Source organism: Erpetoichthys calabaricus, chromosome 1 (genome assembly GCF_900747795.2).
Source record: "Erpetoichthys calabaricus chromosome 1, fErpCal1.3, whole genome shotgun sequence".
NCBI classification, from domain to species: domain Eukaryota; kingdom Metazoa; phylum Chordata; class Cladistia; order Polypteriformes; family Polypteridae; genus Erpetoichthys; species Erpetoichthys calabaricus.
In genome coordinates, this window is record NC_041394.2 from 213,753,226 (window position 1) to 213,778,557 (window position 25,332).

The window sequence follows — 25,332 nt, forward strand, 5'->3', positions numbered from 1 at the left end:
TGTGTACTTTCTCTAAATGGGAATATGAATACCATAAATACAGACTGGTTAAGGAGCTTGGCTGATTACTAAAGAAATTAGCAAGTACTGCATTTGATTAAACAGAATATGGACTCTTCGTTACAAATAAATCCTGTATTGTTCTAAAACACTGTCACAAAAGTTAATGCTTGTAATGTAGACATGGGTGCTGGTAAAGCAATGGATGACCAAAGAAATTTGCAACCTCATGAGCATTTGGCTTCTGCTTCAATGGAAGAATACACATTTAAACATTTAACTCTCATAAAATTCACATATGCCAAGCACAAATATAGTCTGTACCTACATACTGCATACACACTTTGATGGAATTTCTGGTATGATGGGTCGGTAACACTTGAAAATTTAATACACCAGTCCAGGGATAGAATGTAACACAAATGTTCTAGTCCTTTCAAATCTATAATAGCTAGTTCATTCTATACAATACACTGGACAAATCAAAAAACAAAAACCGTATTCTGTAGCTTGCATCACATCTGCTATAGGCTCAGCTTTAACAATGCTGCCATTTAATAAAATCCAGATATATTCCTTGAACTGAATTAAGTTTAAACTGATCACACCTGAACTTGTGCATGGAATGCTGTTTTAAACATTTAATGTCTTGTAATAATATATACAAGGGATGGACAAAATAATAAGATGTGCCACCCAAAACCGCTTTAGTTCTTCTTGGAAAGTGGCCACGCAAGTTCTGATACACCTAAACCTGTAAAATGGATTTAATATTCTATTGCCTTTACACAGCCATGCAGAGCAATCACTGGATCTAACGGCTGCAACAAGATGGCTGCGTATTCCATTACGGTTTCCCTATTATGCTTAACAGCTGGGAACATACGCTGTAAATTAAAGGCATCCTTTGGATTTATCCCCTCTAGGTGCAGAATGCAAAGTGATGATTCATCAGATCAAGCTACTTTTTTCCACATTCATCAGTGTCCAGGTAATGTGTATTTGTGCTTTGGACATAAGTGGCTACCAAATAGCATCCCTGTTATAAATTCCAGGTTTATGAAGCTCACAAAATATGGTTTTTGTGGATACTTAATAACCACTGTGGACATTCAATTATGTGGTAGTTTTTGAGGAAGTATGTGGCTTTTGGCGACAGTTCTGTGTGTCTGGGTATCTCTTTCAATAGGCGTTGCATTGTAACACCTGTTTCTCTTTGCTGACACAGTCTGTTTTAAAAATGTTATAATTTTTGTCACTGTTCCATTCAATATATGAAATAATTTGCAGCCTTTATGGCTGGTGCACTTCTAATTTGGGCACTACCATTTGGCCTCTGCAGAACTCTGCTGCTTGCTTATTACATGATTACTGACAAGTAGTGTTTAACTGTTAATCACTCTAATATGACTCACCTTTACAGATGCATTTAGTAATCGTGATTTAATTATTTCTAATTCAATCTATTTTTTTCCAAAAAGCAATTCTATTTTATTCACTACCTGCATTTTAACTGTTTGAATTAAAGATGCCTTATAAATTATTTGTAATATCCAGAATGCTATTTTAACTAGTCAAAAAGCATTTTAAATATCTCCAATTTCAAAATCTGATGTCTAATACCTGAATTTTACAGGTAATATCAATTATAGATATCTGAAATTGGAATTTTTATAGTAAAAATATAACTGAATAATTCCAATTTAAAGTTTCATCAAAATCAATGAGAAAAGTCACTCCGCTGTAAATATCACAAAGCATATCACCGATACCTAATTCACATTCATTAATAAAACACATGCTTTAGATATGTAGAATTCAACTACACTAATTGATGTTAAAAGTGGTCTGCAATGCACACCAGCAACAACTAAAAAAAAACAAAGACAATGCCACGATATCCACAGTGGTAGCAAAAAAAAAAATTGCACAAATGACAGTCCTTGGGGAGCATAACAATAGACTAACAATGGCAAAATTAAATGCACCTCAACATTTTTTTGCCATCCTAGAGCTTGAACATGAAAAAACATAAAAAAAATCAGTCTTCCTGAAATTATAAAATATAAAAACAAAGCACCCCAGCCCAGAGTTCTTCAAAGACAAAAACGCATGAGTATGTCTAGTCGATATACTGTATAATGGTATTGTAAAATGAATCAACCATAAAACAGGAATAGTTCAGAGATTACAGAAGAATCAGAAAGCAATGCAAGTGAAGAGGAGCCACTGGCTACAACCATTGATATATTAAAAATGGCTTTCAAAGACAAATATTTATCGCAGTAGTATCAGATTAAAACTACGAGACAGCTGCATATTGCAACTTAGGGCGTACTTGCACGTTCCAGTCTCATTCCCTTTCTTACATGCTTCTATTGCTTTTCTCATGCCACCTATTTTAATGATCTGATTCCCTAAGGAGAATTTGATACTAACAGCAACATGGGAATTTTCATAGAACTACTTAAGGATAAGTTTAGAATTTTGAAGTCAAAGTTGTTATTTTTATACAAGCAGGGGAAGCATTTTGCCAAAATGTGTGCATTTAAGTGAAGCATTATTATAAATACATTTTTAAAAATAAAATACATGTATTCACCTACAGCAGAAAACACCTAAACAAACGGACTCTCTTGTACTTCAAGCATCCATTCTCCTTACAACATTGAATCAAATATGGTACACTGCTCTTGCCAAAAGAAATACTTTGAAGAAGATATTTTACATATTGATGAGGACTCTGAGGAGATGAAGACATTAAAAACAAGGAAGTGAAGCCTGTAGTAATATGCAAAAAAAAAAAAAAAAAAAAACTGTCACTGGTACAATATGTATTGAAAAAATTGAGACTTGCCAGTATTGAAGAGAAAGTGCAAATAGTATGGCCTGTAGCTACACGGTTAGGATCTAGAGAACTGGAAACTGATGATGCATGTGTGTACAATGAAAAATATTTCCTACTAAAGACAAATGTCTTTGCAGAGAATGGGACTTGGTGCTAAGACCACTAGAAAACCTGGATGACGTGTCCAGATTGTCATGCAAAGTTTTCATCTCTTTTACTGATGTTTTTTCCAGTCTTCATCATTCGATAGCATTCTGGAGACATTTTTCCAAAATTAAATTGATAGATGGGATTGAACTGAGAAGGAGCAAACAGAAAACAGGTTCTACAGAAAGTTGGTGTATAATTTTTTTTTGCTTAGCACTGATGCTTCCAACCCAGATGCTAGTCACAAGTTTAAATATTACTGAAAGGGAGTTGATGGAAACTTACCAAACTCCATTATTTCCATTTGTATATTCACAGCACATGTACAACATATATGTTTAACCTTTTTATCTAAAAAGAAGTATTGTGTTACATTGGCAGAGATGTATGCTTTACTTTGTGAGCTTCTTCACTTGCACATCCAATTTGCCTGGTAATTTTACTTACATAGGCCCATGATTACATAGAAACTCCAGACCTGCTATTTGGTTTGAACAAAGAAAAAGTTACTGCAAAAACCCAGAGTAGAAAATTAATTACTTTCAATTTCTTTCTGTTGCTATAAACCTAACTCTGAAATACAGAAGGCATGTTTTCTGAAATAGGAGCCCACTTTGAAGGGGGCATGTTCAATACCCTATAAGTCTTTCTTTTTTCTGGTGTATCATTCTCCCCGATTCTAGGCCAATAAAGTGATATGCCACTCCCATTTAGGATAAGAATAAGACAAAAATATGGTCATAACAAATACACAAAATTAATTAACTATTAAAAAATATAGTTTATATATTTAACAGGGAAACCTAAAATAAAAGCTACTATAATTAAATCATTATGTCACATTTTTTCATTCAGACAAATAATAGATTACTGTGTGTAGTTAAGTGAAATTATGATATAAAAAGTTTCAGTGAGTGTGTGTTAGCGTGAGTGTGCTCGGGAAAGGACTGGTGTCTCCAACCTGTGTTTTTTCATATTGGCTACCAAAGAGACAAGCACATCAATCAGTACTAACAAATGGATGGTCTAGATTAAAAGTCAACAATGGCAAAATATTGTGATAAGAATATAAATAAACAAGTGCACAGAAAAAAATAATCCATTATCCCCATAAAAGTACTTTATGGCCCAGAAAACCCCTACTTTTAATTTATATGAAATTCTGAATGATATATTTAAAGAAAAGCCACAGCAGTGTTAAATACACAAACACAGTCTGAGCAAACACACTGGAAAATTGGTACTATCATAATGTGCACTTAAGTGCAGTAACTGTGTTTAGCTACATAATACAAAAGAATACATTCACAACATGTTATCAAAGGACCTTAATATGAGATTGAACATGCCAAATTACTTATAGTGCTTAACATTTTCCCTCTAAATTTTGAAGAATCATGTTGTTGTGCTCTTGCTCTATATATAAATTACAAACACAGATATTGCTACAACAGCTAGTCAGTGGCATTTCAGTAAGGGAAAAGCTTCAAGAGGGCTACTGACCAGGCCGACAACTAGCGTTAAGTGCCAATGTTTTCGATTTAGCATTTAAAAAAAAAAGTAAAGCTGGTGATAGATGTTTCAATATGCCCGATCAGAGTTTGTTTGGTGAAAAACTCTATTTACAAAAATTTAGCTCTTTCCCTAGATACCCTTCTAGTGTAAAATACCAGTTTAATTCTTTTAATTTGGATCAGCACTGATCCAATGAAACTCATTTTCTCATTTTCATTATTTTAATAATTATACTACCGCACCACTTTTAGAGTGTTCACTCATTTCTGTCTAAAAATGAATTATGTTGTCCAAAAAACTTCAATGTAATAGCAATATACTATTATTAGTAACAGTACACACAAAAGTGACTTTCACCTGTGGCTCTTCATCACAAAAATCTAAACCTATCAACCTCAAAAAAATATATGGGATCAAAACATTAAAATGTTAAAAAGGAACAAAGCAATACAGATCTGCACACACTTTTCTTTAAAAAAAAAAAAAATTGTAATTCAAAATCTAAGATAAAATAAATGTATTTAATTAAGCAAAATGTTTAGTTAGAGACAAACATACCATTTATTGAGAGATTAGATTTAATGACAACCTACAGTCAATCACACAACAACAGAGACAGCCCTAATCAAGAATAAGACAGCAATCAACCAAAACTAATTCTACAGGGGATATTGGGATATTATCTTTCTAGGCCCAACAATTCTCCTCTAAAGGGAATGACAAGAAAACTCAGGACAGTAGTATTTCAAAGAAAAAGAATAGAAAATCTTCCTCTTCATAGGGGTGTGCCTCAGGAGGGGTACTCCCAACAGGAGCAGAGGATGTCTGGAGGAGAAGAGAGACAAGGCAGCGAGACAAAAGGACAGCTGCTGTACAGCTTCTAAATGTTCGAAGCACCGCGCGAGATGCATATCGCAAGGCAAGGCAGCAGCAAGCCAACAGCTGATCGAGCAAAGAGGAGGTGTTTTATATATAAAAAAAATAAATAATAATAATGTATTTGTTTCCCATTGTATCACCATTTAAGAGGGGTTTTCAGAGGAGCGACCACGTCTCCTTGGGGTGCGTTCAGTAACCTCTTCAAAACACGAGTGTTAAAGACGCGAAGCCCCCTAGTGTATATGTGTGTGTGTGTGTGTATATATATACATATATATACATATATACATACACACATACACACACACACACACACACACATATATATAGTAGTTTAATTACTAAAATAAACTTTCCTTAAAATATGTACAATAATATGTATCCATAATGCATATGACATAAAAGAAAATAAAATACTTCTCATTGATTATAAACGGTCAAAAAAAAAAAACATTTTAATGTAATGTACCTGTCTGAAGCAAAGCTTAATTTAAAAAAAGTAATTTTCACCATTTCACACTCTATATATTTTTTCAGACAGTTAATTGGCACTGGCAAGCATATAATATTAGATTGGACACCTTCCCTTTTATCATCACAGATCAGTTTAAATACCTAGGGGTAAATATCACAAGTAAACATAAAGCTCTTTATCAACAAAATTTCACCGTCTATATAAAAAAAATTTAATAAGACTTACATAGATGGTCAACCCTTCATCTTACTCTAGCTGGAAGAATTAACATTGTTAAGATGAATATCCTTCCTAAGCTTCTCTTTTTATTTCAAAATATTCCAATATACAGTGCATCCGGAAAGTATTCAGAGCGCATCACTTTTTCCACATTTTGTTATGTTACAGCCTTATTCCAAAATGGATTAAATTCATTTCTTTCCTCAGAATTCTACACACAACACCCCATAATGACAACGTGAAAAAAGTTTACTTGAGGTTTTTGCAAATTTATTAAAAATAAAAAAACTGAGAAGTCACATGTACCTAAGTATTCACAGCCTTTGCTCAATACTTTGTTGATGCACCTTTGGCAGCAATTACAGCCTCAAGTCTTTTTGAATATGATGCCACAAGCTTGGCACACCTATCCTTGGACAGTTTCGCCCATTCCTCTTTGCAGCACCTCTCAAGCTCCATCAGGTTGGATGGGAAGCGTCGGTGCACAACCATTTTAAGATCTCTCCAGAGATGTTCAATCGGATTCAAGTCTGGGCCACTCAAGGACATTCACAGAGTTGTCCTGAAGCCACTCCTTTGATATTTTGGCTGTGTGCTTAAGGTCATTGTCCTACTGAAAGATGAACCGTCGCCCCAGTCTGAGGTCAAGAGCGCTCTGGAGCAGGTTTTCATCCAGGATGTCTCTGTACATTGCTGCAGTCATCTTTCCCTTTATCCTGACTAGTCTCCCAGTCCCTGTCACTGAAAAACATCCCCACAGCATGATGTTGCCACCACCATGCTTCACTGTAGGGATGGTATTGGCCTGGTGATGAGCGGTGCCTGGTTTCCTCCAAACGTGATGCCTGGCATTCACACCAAAGAGTTCAATCTCATCAGACCAGAGAATTTTCTCTCATGGTCTGAGAGTCCTTCAGTTGCCTTTTGGCAAACTCCAGGCGGGCTGCCATGTGCCTTTTACTAAGGAGTGGCTTCCGTCTGGCCACTCTACCATACAGGCCTCATTGGTAGATTGCTGCAGAGATGGTTGTCCTTCTGTAAGGTTCTCCTCTCTCCACAGAGGACCTCTGGAGCTCTGACAGTGACCATCAGGTTCTTGGTCACCTCCCTGACTAAGGCCCTTCTTCACTGATCGCTCAGTTTAGATAGCCAGCCAGCTCTAGGAAGAGTCCTGGTGGTTTCGAACTTCTTCCACTTATGGATGATGGAGGCAACTGTGCTCATTGGGACCTTCAAAAGAAGCAGAAATTTTTCTGTAACCTTCCCCAGATTTGTGCCTCGAGACAATCCTCTCTTGGAGGTCTACAGACAATTCCTTTGACTTCATGCTTGGTTTGTGCTCTGACATGAACTGTCAACTGTGGGACCTTATACAGACAGGTGTGTGCCTTTCCAAATCATGTCCAATGAACGGAATTTACCACAGGTGGACTCCAATTAAGCTACACAAACATTTCAAGGATGATCAGGGGAAACAGGACGTACCTGAGCTCAATTTTGAGCTTCATAGCAAAGGCTGTGAATACTTATGTACATGTGCTTTCTCAATTTTTTTATTTTTAATAAATTTGCAAAAATCTCACGTAAACTTTTTTCACATTGTCATTATGGGGTGTTGTGTGTAGAATTCTGAGGAAAAAAATGAATTTAATCCATTTTGGAATAAGGCTGTAACATAACAAAATGTGGAAAAAGTGATGCGCTGTGAATACTTTCCGGATGCACTGTATTATGTCCAAATCTTATTGAAGACTTTCATCACGAAGGCTTATCAACATAAAAAATGAATACACGCGCAATCCTAGCACTGAGAAACGAGAGTCAAACGAATTAACGGCAAAAATGTTGATCAGTTACACATTACATTGGTTAAATGCATCTAAAAATGTTGAACGGTTACACGGCAAATTGGTTAAATGTGTATCAATAGACTATGCTGAAACAGTTGGTGGTGATCATGCGGAAGATGAAAACAACAACTTGCAATATCCCAAAGAATATCTACAACCATTAACAACGTATGGTCTTACAACTCACAAATTACTGTACAAAGAAATATGTATCCAAGAAAGGTAATGTAGTACATCTTCTGCGGATAACATTAGACAACAAAGGAGATCTTAATATGCCATTCATACTAAAATGTTAACAGTAGACAACAAAGGAGATCTTAATTTGCCATTCATACTAAAACGTTAACAGTTTCTGGTTAGAATAGCTTTTGCAAAGACAACAAATCTCAGAACCAAACATTCGAAAAAGTTGCTTTATTTAATAGAGAGAAAGAAATGAAATTCAATCATGGGCAGTTATATGTTGCGTTGATGCATATATAACAATTCCCATGAAAATAAAAATCTGTTTAAATCGTATATCTGCATCCCAATACAGTGATCCCTTGCTATATCACGCTTCGACTTTCTCGGCTTAACTCTATCGCGATTTTTTCTCATACACGCTTACGTCACTACGCATGCGCTTTCTGAGAACTTTTATCTAAGCCCCACGATGGCTCCTAAACATGCTGCTTTTTCTAAGCCTTCTGACAATGAAACTAAGCGCCGGAGGATAATGCTTACCATCCAGGAGAAGGTGAAACTCTTGGATATGATCAAAGATGGCAATACCCTACAAAACCCTCCTTACGCATATGAAAAGACAGCGCCAGCAACTGCCTATCAAGATGTTCTTCAGCCGCGCACCCAGACACCCACTGCCTACTCCTAGTACTCCTTCAGCAAAAGAAGACAACGACGCACCTGCTGAAGATACTGCACCACCTTGTCACGCTTGGGTCACAGATTTGCACAGAGACACAGGAGGTTGTAGAAAAAAAAGAACTTTATTCAAAGCACTGCAAACAAACATTTGTCTCTTTTCAAAAGTTTAAACGTGCTCCATGACAAGTCAGAGATGACAGTTCCGCCAGGAGCAGAGAATGTCTGAGAGACAGAGAGAGAGAGAGAAACAAAACAACCAATTCCAAAGCTGAGAGGCGCTGCACAATACTTTTAAGTAAGCGGAGTACCGCGTGAGAGGTTTATCGCACGTAAGAAGGGTAAGGAGCAATGTGAAGATAGACTGTCAGCTGTTTCAGGGGTTTTCCCCAGGGGAGTCTGTGTCCTCTGAGGGTGCGATCAGCGCTCCAGCTTATAACCCGAAGACTCTCCTACTGAGCTCGTGCCTTCATAGATTAGTGGTTGTGTGTAAGAACTGTGTGTGTGTGTGTGTGTGTAATTAAATGTACAGTACAATAATAATAATAATAATAATATATTTGTAACGTCTAATATGTCATTTTCTCTTATTTTGTCTAATATATTGGGTAATACAAGTGTAATGGTGACTAAAGGGTTTATTTCATGTCTAGAGGGCTCTAATAATGTTAAAAAACGTACTTAGAAGGTCGTAAACAGGTTTTCTATACTCTAACTGTGAAAATATTTGATTTATAAATAAAGAATCCTACTTCGTAAAAATTCATTTATCGTCTGGAACGGATTAACCGTGAAACGAGGGTTCACTGTACACGAGCAGCGGAATCGCAAAGAGGCAAGCGCGTAGAGCAGGCACAGGGGTTGGCGAGCAAAGTGAGCAGGGGGCGAAGCCCCCTACTGTATGTGTATATACAGTATACACACACACACACACACACATTTATATATATATATATAATATATTATATATATATATTATTATATATATATACTGCTCAAAAAAATTAAAGGAACACTGTATAGCATCAAGTCAATACAACTTCTGGGATATTGATCTGGTCAGTTAATAATAATAATTCATTACATTTATACAGCGCTTTTCTCAGTACTCAAAGCACTATCCACACAGGTAACAGTTAAGTAACAGAAGGGGTTGTTAGTCAGTTTCAGCTGCTGTAGTGTTAATGAAATTAACAACAGGTGCACTAGAGGAGCAACAATGAGACAACCCCCAAAACAGGAATGGCTTAACAGGTGGAGGCCACTGACATTTCTCCCTCCTCATCTTTTCTGACTGTTTTTTCACTAGTTTTGTATTTGGCTACAGTCAGTGTCATTACTGGTAGCATGAGGCCATACCTGGACCCTACAAAGGTTCCAAAAGGTAGTCCAACTTCTTCAGGATGGCACATCAATACGTGCCATTACCAGAAGGAATCAAGGAGATTCCATCAGACAAGTAGTTACTCTAGAAGAGCTGGACAGGGCCGTAGAAGGTCCTTAACCCATCTGGAGAAGCCGTGGAGAACGTTATGCTGCCTATAACATCGTTCAGCATGACCGGTTTAGTGGTGGGTCAGTGATGGTCTGAGGAGACATATCCATGGAGGGATGCAAAGACCTCTACAGGCTAGACAACGGCACCTTGACTGTCATTAGGTATCAGGATGAAATCCTTGGACCCACTGTCAGACCCTATGCTGGTGCAGTGGGTCCTGGGTTTCTCCTGGTGCATGACAATGTCCGGCCTCATGTGGCGAGTGTATGCAGGCAGTTCCTGGAGGATGAAGGAATCGATACCATTGACTGGCCCCCACGCTTGCCTGACCTAAATCCAATAGAACACCTCTGGGACATTATGTTTCGGTCCATCTGACGCTGTCAGGTTGCACCTCAGACTGTGCAGGAGCTCAGTGATGCCCTGGTCCAGATCTGGGAGGAGACCCCCAGGACACCATCCGTCGTCTCATTAGGAGAATGGCCCAATATTGTCAAGCATGCATACAAGCATGTGGAAGCCATACAAACTACCGAGTACAATTTTGAGTTGCTGCAATTAAATTTTGGCACAATGGATTAGCCTGCTGCATTATTTTTTCACTTTGATTTTCGGGGGGGGGTCTTTGAATTTAGCCCTCTGTTGGTTGATAATTTTCATTTCCATCAAACGATGTGGCATCCTTTCGTTCCTAACGCATTACCAAGTCCATATCAGTATAGATATCTAGAATGATTTTTTTCCCCATTGAGATCTGATGCGTTTTCAAAATGTTCCTTCAATTTTTTTGAGCAGTTTATATACACACACAGATATATAGCATATATAGATATACAGTTGTGCTTGAAAGTTTGTGAAACCTTTAGAATTTTCTTTATTTCTGCATAAATATGACCTAAAACATCATCAGATTTTCACTCAAGTCCTAAAAGTAGATAGAGAGAAACCAGTTAAACGAATGACACAAAAATATTATACTTGGTCATTTATTTATTAAGGAAAATGATCGAATACAGTAATCCCTCCTCTATCGCGGGGGTTGCGTTCCAGAACCCCCCGCGAAAGGTGAAAATCCGCTAAGTAGAAACCATATGTTCATATGGTTCTTTTTATATATTTTAAGCCCTTATAAACTCTCCCACACTATTATAAACATTTCCCGCACAATTATACAGCATAAACCCTTTGTATTCTCTTAGATATTAGGTAAGATTCGTTGAAATTATGAATGTAAACACAGTTTATATACAGTAAAACCTAAATATTATTTTAAAGATATCGAGCGTCTCCGATATCACATGTTACAGCCATTACGACAGACAGGCCACCAGCAATAAATACGTACAATGCAAGAAAAATTGTATACAGTAAAATGTGTGTACAGTGACACTAAACTATGTACATGTAATAAGTACTGAACGTAGATAATTAATTATGGTTACTCACCAACAATGACACGACGACTTGTGCAGTAAAATTAAACTCATCGTTATCGGACAACAAAGGATAGCGTTACAGCTCTTCTAAAGGAGCCTCTTCAGGCAACTGTGTAGCACCGCCGTTGTTCTTCTTCCAAATCTTCAATCCAAATCCCTAAAGCAGATTCCATCCAGACTACTGCCTTATCACGTCCACTTGCAACTCGTTTTGCGCCCTGGTTAAAGGACACTGCGGCCGTAGATCTTATATGCTTTTCCTCCTTTTTAAATAAAAAGAATCGTGGACTCATTGATGCCATAATGGTGTCCTGCAGCGGTGTAGCTGTTCCTTTCCTTCAACATATCCAAAACTTTTACCTTTTCTGCAATCATTTACATCTTCTGCTGGCGCTTGGACACGGCCCCTGCAGCAGTAGCAGGAGCACGTTAATGCTGAATGAGTGAGATGAGACTTCCTGGTTAATGCAGCACTCCGTCACTGAGCCAATCAGCAAACAGGAACTTAACTGTGTGCTCTGATTAGGTAGCTTCTCAGTCATCCGCCAATAGCGTCCCTTGTATGAAATCAACTGGGCAAACCAACTGAGGAAGCATGTACCAGAAGTAAAAAGACCCATTGTCCGCAGAAACCCGCAAAGCAGCGAAAAATCCGCGTTATATATTTAGATATGCTTACATATAAAATCCGCGATAGAGTGAAGCCGCGAAAGTCGAAGCGCGATATAGCGAGGGATTACTGTATTACATATTTGTGAGTGGCAAAAGTATGTGAACCTTTGCATTCAGTATCTGGTGTGACCTCCCTTTGCAGCAATAACTGCAACTAAACATTTCCAGTAACTGTTGATCAGTCCTGCACAGCGGCTTGGAGGAATTTTAGCCCATTCCTCCATACAGAACAGCTTAAACTCTGGGATGTTGGTGGGTTTCCTCACATTAACTGCTCGCTTCAGGCCCTTCCACAACATTTCGATTGGATTAAGGTCAGAACTTTGACTTGGCCATTCCAAAACATTAACTTTATTCTTCTTTAACCATTCTTTGGTAGAACGACTTGTGTGCTTAGGGTCATTGTGTTGCTGCATGACCCACCTTCTCTCGAGATTCAGTTCATGGACAGATGTCCTGACATTTTCCTTTAGAATTCTCTGATATAATTCAGAATTCATTGTTCCATCAATGAAGACAAGCTGTCCTGGCCCAGATACAGCAAAACAGGCCCAAACCATGATACTACCACCACCATGTTTCACAGATGGGATAAGGTTCTTATGCTGGAATGCAGTGTTTTCCTTTCTCCAAACATAAAGCTTTTCATTTAAACCAAAAAGTTCTATTTTGGTCTCATCCGTTCACAAAACATTCTTCCAATAGCCTTCTGGTTTGTCCACGTGATCTTTAGCAAACTGCAGATGAGAAGCAAAGTTTTTTTTGAAGAGCAGTGGCTTTCTCCTTGCAACCCTGCCATGCACACCATTCTTGTTCAGTGTTCTCCTGATGGTGGACTCATGAACATGAACATTAGCCAATGTGAGAGAGGCCTTCAGTTGCTTAGAAGTTACCCTGGGGTCCTTTGTGACCTCGACGACTATTACACGCCTTGCTCTTGGAGTGATCTTTGTTGGTCGACCACTCCTGGGGATTGTAACAATGGTCTTGAATTTCCTCCATTTGTACACAATCTGTCTGACTGTGGATTGGTCCAAACTCTTTAGAGATGGTTTTGTAACCTTTTCCAGCCTGATGAGCTTCAGCAACTCTTTTTCTAAGGTCCTCAGAAATCTCCTTTGTTCGTGCCATGATACACTTCCACAAACGTGTTGTGAAGTATGTATACGTTTGTCTGCCGAGCGTCACGTGATCACAACTGAGCCGATGGTGGTTCTCTCTCTGTCTCTGTCTGCAGGATTGTGGGTAATCATCTCCCATGCTCGGTCTCAGTCGCTGTGCCTCATTCATTTAGTCAACATTCATATACTGTGTACTATAGCATTGTGACCACGTGTGTGTGTGCTGTGACACGTGAGTCCCTGTCCTGCATCCCAAAACACGAAGCTGAGTTTCAGTACTTTAGCAAAAACCAGCTTTATTCAGTGTGAAACAGGAATAGCACGGTTATTTATTGTAGCAGGATCTGCCACTTTCCTATACCCAGACAACAGCAATCAGGCAGGGTCGGGGGTCCAGGTTAATGGCCAAGTTATACTGTGCTTTTGCATTTATAATGTTCATGCATCACCCATCAACGACAGGCGCTTATAGCATGACCGCAATCTTTTTGGATTCACTTTTGCGGCAAACTGCTATAGCGCTGGGAGCACTCTTCCACGTGTTGTCCCGTTGGGGGGAATCCCAAAAGAGTTTAGAAACCTTACAGTGCATAAAGTATTTTTTTTTATTTTGTGTCCAAGTGTAGTGACTCTTCAGGCAAAAGCAACTGTCATTAGATAGGTTCCTTGTTGAAGTCGCTTAAAAGAAAGATTCCAGTGAGCTGACAGATAGCAGTGATTCCGTTATTTAGAGTGAAAGTCGTCCCACACAATAACCCTGCTCCTCTCCTCGTCTCCCTCACACCAGCCATGATTCTTTTCAAAGGTAAAGTGCAGGTTAATTTGTTTTATGTATTTTTACTTTATATTTTGTATTAATCATTTTTATATGAATATTTTTGGGTTGTGGAACAAATCATCTGAGTTTCCATCATTTCTTATGGGGAAATTCGCTTTGATATACGAGTGCTTTGAATTACAAGCATGTTTCCGGAACGAATTATGCCCGCAAACCAAGTCACCACTGTAATGTCTATCTTAATTTAAAGCTTTTCTTGACGTTTGTCTAATTGTACAGGATGATTCCTCTAATTCAAATCAGCCAATTTAAATGGAAGGCTGATCACTCACAGCATCTCTTAATGTCATAATTGAATTCTATTGACCTGATAAATAAAAAGCAATAGTACCTGATGGGCTAGGTATCAGCACTAATGTCCTAATTTAATTCGATTCTGACTCACAATGCCCCAATTCAATTTGATATTGATTTTATCTTGACTGAATTAATGTGCACTGATATATTTGGAGAGGTGGTGGCTTTTTTAGAAATTACTTGACAGTGCATAGAGAACATTAATATAATGTGTCAAATTTCAGTAACACTTTATTTGAAGGGTGTCCAAACATCATATGGAGGAGCTCCTTATTTTAATACAATGCATCTACTTTATAAAACATCTATATCACATCTTGCAAATATTACACTAAAGTAATCAAATATTACTTCTTAAATTATGTTACTGAATAACCTATTTGTGTGTGATCTTAATGTAGACATCTTTCAACTAAACTGTTAGCCATAAAAGAAACAGAACCACCCATCGTGACTGATAACACCACTGCTACTACTAGTCAGCTGCTTTGTGCACATGCTCACTTTGGTATTGCATGTTGCTCTGAAAATTCCAACAATTACCCAGTTGCTTTGCCGGGTGAGGCGCGTTGCAAACTTTTTGCACGGTACATATACAGTTAGCTATCCACATGTTTAAAGAGAAACAATGTTTATTGGACTTGCCAACACACAAACTTGTGATTGATGTGTACAGGCAATAAAGCAGCACATTGGAAATGCTGGAAAGGTTTTTGGAACAACAGTGAGTCATCACAGCAGCTCTGCATATAGGCAGAGAGGTTGCTCCCAGTGTGATTGGCATGCAGCACGCTCATCTGTAACATATTCACTGCAGGTGCCCAGTTATTTTGAATGTACAATTGTCACATAGAAATCTGCTGCCCTGGATGTTCAGCTGTCCACACATCTTAAGTGTTAAAGATGCCGATTTCAGTTAGAGGACACACCATATTGTTTGAGGTAATAAAGTGCTTTTACCGTAGAAAGCCTTAAGAGAAGCATTAGCAACACCTACTGGATCGGCCGCCAAAAACAAAGATAAGCAAAAATCTACATATAGTAATTGAGCAGGATAAAGATTCATGAGATCGATCTTGAGTCTTTAAGGATCGCTATCTTAATGTTTAAACGAAAAATAATGATTAATTGAAAAATCATTATTTTTAGCCAGGCCTAGTACCTGCCAATGAAATCTGAGAGATGGAGGCTTGTGCCTAATCCAATAGTATCAAGAACATGGGAGAAACCAGCTCTGGATGGGACAACAGTCCAATGCAGAGCACACAAAAACACACAAGAAAAGGGCAATTATTTGTCAATAATTGACCTCTCTCTTCTGTCTTTGAGATATCAGAAGAAAACCATCGTACCTCGAGAAAAATCCACACAAATTCCAAACGAAATGGCGGTGATTAAAACTCACTCTTGGTGACCTATAATGCAAAATGATAAATTATCCAGACTATGTTTTCTGGATATTAATTTTTGGCTTTCATCATGATCCCATAATGTACTACTACATTGAAAGGAAAGCCAGCTTTGTGCAAGAGAGAGCAAAGACAATTTTACACACCAGATTTCTGCAAAGGTTTTAAGCAGAAACAACTATGTGTACAAACTGATTTGTTAAAAGCCTGCTGTTTAAAACAGGTTTGAATATATAATGTTATAGTATTTAAAACTTCATGAGGCTTGAAATAACACATATTATTTAAGGCTCGATATAAATCTGCTTCAACAGTTTAGATTCACAAAATAAATTAGTAAGCGGAATTTCTACCATCAATTGATCTCATTGTTTAATTAGATGAACTGTTTTTTCCTTTTTTTAGCATTTACAAAACCACAGTAGTGTCAGATTTACAAAACGTGTGTGATCTGTTTCTTTAAATGTTTACTTTGTTGTTGTCCTTGGTTTTTTTTAATTCACTTTCTATGTAGAACTAAGACACCATTACTGAATTAGCTGCTCCTTTCAGGGTCGTTTATGCTGGTGTCTGCTCTGCTCATCACGAATTGTCTGCATTCAGATATAATAAAGATGACAAACACCACTGCACTTTTCTAAATGCAAAATAAAAGTAAAAAAAAGAGTGAGCTAAATTAACAATGGCATCAGATAAAGGTAACAATGACTGACTGATTGAGAAAGTTGTAGAAGCAAACACCTGCAGTCACCAGCGCCCACCCCGAGGACTGAATATTAAGAAACTTTGATTTAAACCTATTTATGCTGTAGTGACATCACTTGCATTTAACCATTACCAAAAACAGACAATAGCAGAAGTTTCAAGGTAAGGTAGTTATACTCACTAATCATGATGCTGGAGAGTGGCAGTGTGCAGCAAGTTAATTAGTACACGCAACTAAATATGTTATTTTGTATACATGATAATAATGACTCTATAAAGGCCCCTTTATAGAGTCCATTGTTGCATCAACACCATACATAACTTTCTGAAATATACCTCTTTCTTAATAGGGAAGGTAAACGCATGCAATAAAGGACCTGCAAAACAAGATTATTGCACAGAAAATCAAGACCACAGTAGTGCCCATTTCATTGCAAAAACCCTAGTTCCTGATGTCACACTGAATTGACAGAGACAAATAAATGGCATAAAAACAAGAATTTCTTGCTGATGAAGCCAACAAAGCAACTGCAGTTTAATAAACAAATGTCAAAGAACTATTACTAATTAAATAAATTTGTCCAGAAACACAGAGAATGCTTTATATCATCACCCTCAAATTCAGGCATGTACAATGTACCCTCCATAATGTTAGGAACAAACACAAATTTTTCTTTACTTTGACCCACTGTTCCATAGTTAAATTGAAAATCAAACAATTCAGACATGATTCAAGTGAACTTTGCAGACTTTCATTTATGGGTATTTGCATACATATTACACAATATAGATATCACCAACACTTTTTATACATGGTCCTCCCGTTTCAGGGCACCATAATGTTTGGGACATAGCAATGGTAGGTTTATTAAAGTAGCCACATTTAGGATGTTGCTGTATACCCCTTGCATGTAATGAAAGTCTGCTATTCACAGACATCACCTGGTGCCAACTATTTTCTCTGGTGATGCTCTGTCAAGTTTTTATTGCAGCTATCATCAGCTCCTGCTTGTTTCAGGGGCTTGTCTCCTTAAGTTTTCTCTTCAGCATATGGAATACACGCTCAATTGGATTTAATTCAGGTGACTGGCTTTGCCATTCAAGAATTTTCCATTTTTTAGCTTTGCAAAACACTTGTGTTGCACAGTTGGATGTTTGGGATAATTGTCCTTTAGTAGGACAGCACCATCCAAAGAGTTTGGAGGCCTTTACTGAAACTTGAACAGATGATGAGAAGTACCTGTGGCAGCCATACATGCCCAATCCATAACAACCCCACCTTTCGTCTCCACACTTCGCTCTTGCCATCACTCTGATACTGGATAATTTTTGTCTCATCTGTCCTAGTGTTATACATCTTGCAATATTAGCCTTTGTATTTCTGTTCATGAGGTCTTCTGTGGATAGTAGTCTCCAACAGATACACATCTGCTTCATGAAGACTGTTTCTGATCTGTCGGATAGGCATTTAAGGCTTTTTCTTTACCAAAGTGAGGATTCTTCCTTCATCAGTAGTGGAGGTCTTCCTTGACCTACAAATCCCATTGAGATAACTGAGCTCACCAGTTTGTTCTTTCTTCTTAATGATACTCCAGACAGATAATTTAGGTAATCATAAGGTTTAACCATTGCCTCTAATGGTTTTATTCTTGTTTTTCAGTCTTGTGATGGTTTCTGTGACTTTCATAGGCACAGATCCTGTTCTCATGTTGAACAATGGTAGACTCCAAAGATAGTCTGTAAGTAGAAGCAAGCCTACGTGTCTTATACCTGCACTAATGAAGCAATGCAACACACCCGAGTAAACATAAATGTCTTAAACATTATGGTGCCCTGAAATGAAGGCACATTTATAAAAAGTGCTACAATATCTACATGGCGAGAACGAAATGTCTGCAAAAGCCCTAGTCTATAATGTTCACTTTAATCATGTTTTAATTGTAATTTTAAACTGTGTAGCAGAGGGATAAATCAATGAAAAAAATGTGTATTTGTCCCAAACATTATGGAGGGCACTAGTATAAACTGGAATGTCTTCATTTCAGCTATCCAAACATAACAATCATGAATTGTGCTCACACTGCCTCACTACAATACTACTCTAAACTCACTCATTCTGGGCTCACTTTTTTCAGTTACTAGGTTGTAAGAACATACACCCATACCTACTGATACTCAGCCTATGCCAGTTCAGAAATTGCATATATCTTCCATATCTGGTATATTATGTGTAGTATTTTTCTCCAAATGTTAAAAACTGCATGTATCATTATAGGAAATCCAAAGATGACCCAACATGTATTCCAGTACTGCAGGGAAAAAAACAGTTTGATATTGGAGGAATTAAATTTATACTGCCTAAGCAGCAACTAAGATAAAATATGACAGAGGTGTTTAAAATTATGAAAAGAATTAAAGTTTTGGTCTCTGGACTACACAGCTCTAGAAACATAGCAGCACTAGAAAAAGTCCAGAGAAGAGAGACTAGACTGCTTTCAGCACTACAAAGGATGAGATTATGAGGAAAGATTAAAAAGGAGATTAAGGGGTAATATGACTGAACTGTTTTAAAATTGTGAAGGTAATTATTGCATTGGATTAAGACTTATTTTAAAATGAATTCATCAAGAACATGTGGAAACAGAAACTTGTTAAGGGTACATTTTGAACAGACAGCAGGACTTTTTCTTCATACAGAGAATGATAAACATAAGGAATAAGCTACCAAGTAGTGTGGTAGACAGAAGAACATTAGGGACCTTCAAAACTTGAGCTGGTGTTATTTTGGAATTAAGTGGATAGAAATGGTGAGCTTTGTTGGGCTGAATTGCTTGTTCTCATCTAAATTTTTCTAATGTTCATAATAAAAAAAAAAAGCTCAATGTAAACACCCACGCAATAGAGAGACACAGGTTTGCACCAGGAAGTAACGTTGAACAGAATCATTACACACAATGCCACCAGTGAACATTTCAGAGAAATCTGGAAAAAAAATGAGTAAACTGCCCATAAACAATATTTCAAATTCATGTACCTATGCAGTATTCAATTATCAATATTACAAAGTATTTCTCAATATTTCATAGTACAAATATAAAATGGCATGTAGACACAATGTATGGAAAGGAAAAGTTCACATTTACTGCTTTTGTATCAATTAAAAGAAGGCAGTTAGATGATGATCAACTCTATATGAAAATCGGAACCATAGGCACTGTGGAGCATTAAATTCTGTGGTTAACACCATGCCATGGGGAGGAAAATGTAAAAAAAGACATCTGCATTGACCTCAGAAAAATCAATTGATGCTGCTCATCTGTGTAAGGAGGACCACAAGGATATTTCCAAAAAATTTGAAATCCAGTATTCTACATTGAGGATTACTTACAAATGGAGAACACCTAAAGCAGTTTCGCATCATCCCACAAATGGGTATTCCAGCAATTGTACCTAAACATATGACAGTATGATGCACACAAAAAAAAAAAAAAAATTCACACACAACAGGTACATCAATTGATACACATGCCTTTGTTCACATGGTAAGTATGTTAAAGTTCATTATTCCACCACTAGGAAAAGACTTGAAAAGGAAGGAAGCCAAAGTTCATTCCAAAATTCAATCATGCAATATGTCTAAGCACAATACCAAATCTACAAACAATTCAAAGTCCAGGCCTCTGCTCCATTAGGACACAGTGGTCAGTCGTTATCTAAAGGCTATGCCACATTATACGACTTTTCCAGCAATTTTCATTTGTAGCCTTCATTTACATAATCTTAGCAACTGAGAGAACTCTGCCGATCATGTAATATGACAGACCCAACAACTTAGTCTGCCACTCGCTCCCATAAAAATCAAACAAGATTGATTATCTCTTTAGTTGTAAGGGCAGACAGTGTGTGCAGGAAAGCGGACAACCAATGAATACTCATCAGGAAGTACAATGCAAAGAACGTAGTAATGAGGAATTAGGAGCATGTGTACCTTGGAAACAAAAGATAAGCCCATCTTTCTGATGTATCATATTTTACATACTAAAACAGAAAGGAAAAAAGGGCAGAGACTGCAATTCAAAGGGATAACATACCTATTAACCCTTCACACAGTGCTGGGTATGACAGGCAGCATACTGTTGGCTGTCAAAAAAAGGACAAGCACAACTACGTTGGAAATCAGCAACTGTGGTCGGCAAATATGAAACTGTCCACGACTACAAGTTGTGTAATGTGTCATTGGTTTAACAAAGATAAACATAAACAGATGCCTTCAAAAACAATTAGGTGAACTAGTGCTGTACGGAGAAGTGGGTGAAAATTTCTCCAAAATGATGAACGAGGCTTATAAACATGTAAAGGAAATGATTACTTAAAAAGTTATTGCAACTATTAGTGGTTCCACTAGTTGTGCTTAACTATGAGGTATCCTTGGGTTTCGCGGACAGCTTGTCCAAACTTCCTTCTTTTTTGCTGAATAAAGAAATGACAAAGTAAAATCATGTCAGATGGTGTTTGTGATTGAGGTTAGATTTATTTAATTGAAAATGACAAGATGATTGCTAGAAAATATATGTCATCATATTAAAAAAACAAACAACTGAAAGGTACATAACATTACTGTAAAGATTAAAAAAACAAGAAAAGGTAAATTAGAGTTAACGAGCCATACTTTTTGCATGGCCATCTTTTATTAGGCAAACTTCGCTGTGCAGATGTTTGAAAATTTACTAGGTATTCAGCTGCCCCCAGACTTAATCTTTAGTGTACTTAAATAGATGTTTAAGGTCTGAAACCTACCTCTTATTTGCCTTTTACAAAAAAACAGAGTAAACAAGACCCTGATTAAAACGGGTAGTAGAATACAGCCATGAATCCACACAACAATATAAAAAAAAAAAAGGATAATTTTGTTATGGAAATGTTAAAACAACTCTTTAAGCCTGTACCATGTATATATAATTTTGAGCTACAGTCTTGCACTTCGCAAACTGACACCCAGCAGCTGACAGGAACCCTAAGTTAACATCAGCCATGTCCAGCCCCTAGTAGGATCTCAGCCCGCTTTTGTTGTCACTTCATCAGCTGTTCTAAGGCCCGCCCCCTCGATATTTCCGGGTAGTAACAACTCGGCCAATGAAAAGCCAACAAACCTTCCATACAAGGCGACAGCAACAAAACAATTACACATTTATCTTGCAATATATTCACAAGTGAATTGAGTATCAAGCTAAAAATAAACGGAGGTTACCAATCACATTGAAGTTCAATATGGCCTAAATAATATTGTTAACACCACAGAGGTGAATCACGATTTAAAAAAAGAAAGCAGAAAGAAAAAAAAAATCTTTGTTTACTACATCAATCGCTGCCTCGGGACTTGTCTAGGCCCCATTTGCCACAAAAAGTGACCAAAGTCAAATAGAGACACGCGGCTAAGCCTGCCAACTCATTTAAAAGTTTAAACGGCTCGATAAAAACTCGCGAGTATCCACAAGAATGATCGTTATGCATTTAAAAATATATAAAATGAACAGACACCGAAAAAACTTAAGTGGGAAATACAATGTGAAAAGCGAGCATAACTCTGGCCCAGATCAAGTGTACAATTACAGTTAACACCAGCATGTTTATTAACTTGACAGTGAATATAAACTTGGCCGGTATTACACATTAAGGTGTCCCGTGCTGATAATGCCTTATAAAACCAGATCAATCACCCCCAACCCCCATTTCTCCTTTAACGCAGTGCAGGCCCAACACGTCACCCCTTTATCTCTTTAATATTAGAGTCAAAAGACACAATACTGTCAATTAAATATTTTTTACAGTTAGGTCTAAGAAGAGGGGGTACGATTTTGGGTGGGGGAGGGGGTGCATTTTCTTAAAATCGACTTTAACTGCCCGCCCCCCCCCCTAAACTTTGTGCCCCAATCCCATTTTTGAGGACCCCTGCACCAGCTTAAGTTTTAACCTTTTCACGTCTCATCACATGATGTTCGGAGCTAACCGCTCGCCACACTCTTTAATTTTGTTTGCGGAACAAAGTGATCCGAATGAGGAGGAAACTTTCCAAAATGCAGTCATCATCAGGGCCTCTGAGCCACTTCGGTACAGTAACGCACGAAGAAATCCGTAATAACGACAATAAAGGAGTTGTCATATGGGTTATTTTTCCCCAGATCAAAGGGGGCAAAAAAATATGTTTTCAAAATGCCATGAAACAAACAAGGGCTTATGATCTTTCCGCAATTTCCTGCTCTTTCGCCTTTACTACTACACTTCACCAAAAATACTACGGTTGATTAAACAGATAGGTTATTTTATTATTCATTTGTAAATACAAATGATTAAAGAAAGAAAAATATCTGAAAAAGAATACACAACTTCCTTTCAACCCAAAAGCAATTAATCTAGCTATACATGAATGTAAAAATTACAAAACACAAATAAACAAGGTGTTTATTTTTTTCCTGGTAAACAAACAGCAGCCTGTTAAACGCATCTGTTTAAAACAACATTCAACATTTCACAGTGCTGTCACTGCCAACCCTGAACACAACAGTGTTTTTATACATGAAACACTTTAAAACGGATGTTAATGTGAAGCACACATAAATCTCAATGCACCCCCACCCCCTCCCCCCCATTGTTTAAAGCTGCATATGTGAGCTGTTTCTTTAACGTTACTTTTAAAACATACTTGGCAAACCAGGTCCATGGATCACACAACAATGGTAGATACAATATTTTAATCTTTTCAACAGAATGCCCAGTACACAAGTAAATTATATGGGTACTTAAAAAAAAAGAAAGCCTGGCAAGGTTGTCTGAATAAACCTCCACAAAACTGCAATCACTAGGGGGAGGGGGGGTACACTGCCACCTTCAGCTAATTCAACAGATCATTAAAGCTCTATTTCTCACTTTTGTTGTTACCTTGAAAAACACACAGACAGCTGGGAACTGCCAAAGAGGCTCTTTCGGGCTGACCTTTGTAAACACAAGACCCCCAAACATCTGTCTTCGAGGGAATCCGCTGGCTGTCAAAGACGATACTGCACGGGAAAAACAAAAAAGGTAAATCTTTTCTTCTGCTCCTGTTGTTTATGTTCTGAAAAGGATACAGTTTCACCACGTCGGTATCCATTCGCCTTTTACCCGGACTCGGAGACGACATTTTTTATATCCCTTTGCAGAGTTAACACTGTAAAAATCCTCTCAGCCAGAAACCTAGGGGCTTGTCAGTGACCGTAACGTTTATGTTAAACCTGTTTCTATAATTTCCTGGACTATATTAGATCTATGGAGTCCCCTCCCCACTTTTTCTCCGCAGCTATTCCTCTACACCTCGGTACCTCTCTGTAGCTCTCTCTCGCTCTCTGCCTGTCCTAAAGCTTCTATCCCTCCGCCAATTACGTCATTGCCCGGTGACAACTAAAGTAAACTGGTGGGAGGGATTTAAGAGGTCACGACGCTTGCTGGGAGTTGTAGTCTTTTATAAACAAGGTATAATTCTTCAAAATTGTGTTTTTACAGTTATTAATCAAAATATATAGTGTTATATAATGCATTTATTATTTTCTAAAATTAAAAATTATCCAGAATGTTCCCTCAAAACATATATTCCCCTGTCTACCTTAAAGCGTGGCCTTGTTACGTCATTACCCTGTGACCACCAACGCCAGAAGCAAGCGTGTGGCTGTCATGAGGCTCGTTACTGGGAGTTGTAGTCTTTTACAGGCGTGCTTTGTTCTGTAAGCCTTTCGGTGTGATTATAAACTGGTACGAACAAAGGGAAGATTTTTTAGCTGAATTCTTCACGAAACCACTCGTCCTATTTACACCACAAATACGTGGCTAATATTCCTTTCAGAAAGCTGAAAATTTCTAATAAGCAGAAGTTGTCCAAAAAACTTCTTTTATTGTTGTCTTCAACACAGCATGTAACATATAAAGGTAAGATTAAATGAAGTCTCACAGTTTACAGGATCTTACTAGAATGTGTGTTTTCCACGATATTTAGTGAGAATAAACAACCTGATTCCAAACGTTGTCAGCTGAGTCAAGTTTTCGATTATTAGTGTATTAAATTAGGGATTGATTCCCAGTATAGTGCTTCAGAACACTTGGACTCTATTCCATCATTAGTGTCATTATTTTCCATAATAGAACGATATTTCTCTGGTACTGATAAGAACCATCTTTGGAAGGGAAATAATTCACTGCAGAGTGCAATCAGCCCAGATACCAGCTCAGTATTAGTCTGCTAATTGCATACCTTTTGACTGCAGGAGCCAGCTTGTGTAGATATAGAATATGCATAGTCCAAAGAGAAAGCATAGCAATGTGGAGGTGACTTAGTGCCCTAGTCTTATGGAGATATCCACAATGGTGAAATAAAAAGTATTATCGAAAGTCATATTTGGCAGTCATTCAAGAATGACACTTGGCAAGGTTATTATGTGAACGTGAACTTAAGGAGCTGAGGAGAATAATATTTGAGGAAACAGATTTACAAAGAGAGGGTAGGGGTTCGATTTAGAAACAGTATCTGCA

General features: G+C 37.7%; 1 protein-coding gene across 1 annotated transcript in view; it reads right to left on the reverse strand.

The window, feature by feature from the left end:
- The window catches only part of ube2h (ubiquitin-conjugating enzyme E2H (UBC8 homolog, yeast)), a 90,880-nt gene extending 66,710 nt beyond the window's left edge, over positions 1–24,170 (reverse strand). The window contains exon 1 of the mRNA XM_028811381.2: positions 23,901–24,170. Coding sequence (XP_028667214.1) covers positions 23,901–23,953 — 53 coding nt within the window. The 5' untranslated portion in view covers positions 23,954–24,170. The remainder of the gene's footprint in view (positions 1–23,900) is intronic.
- Between the last annotated feature and the right edge of the window lie 1,162 nt (positions 24,171–25,332).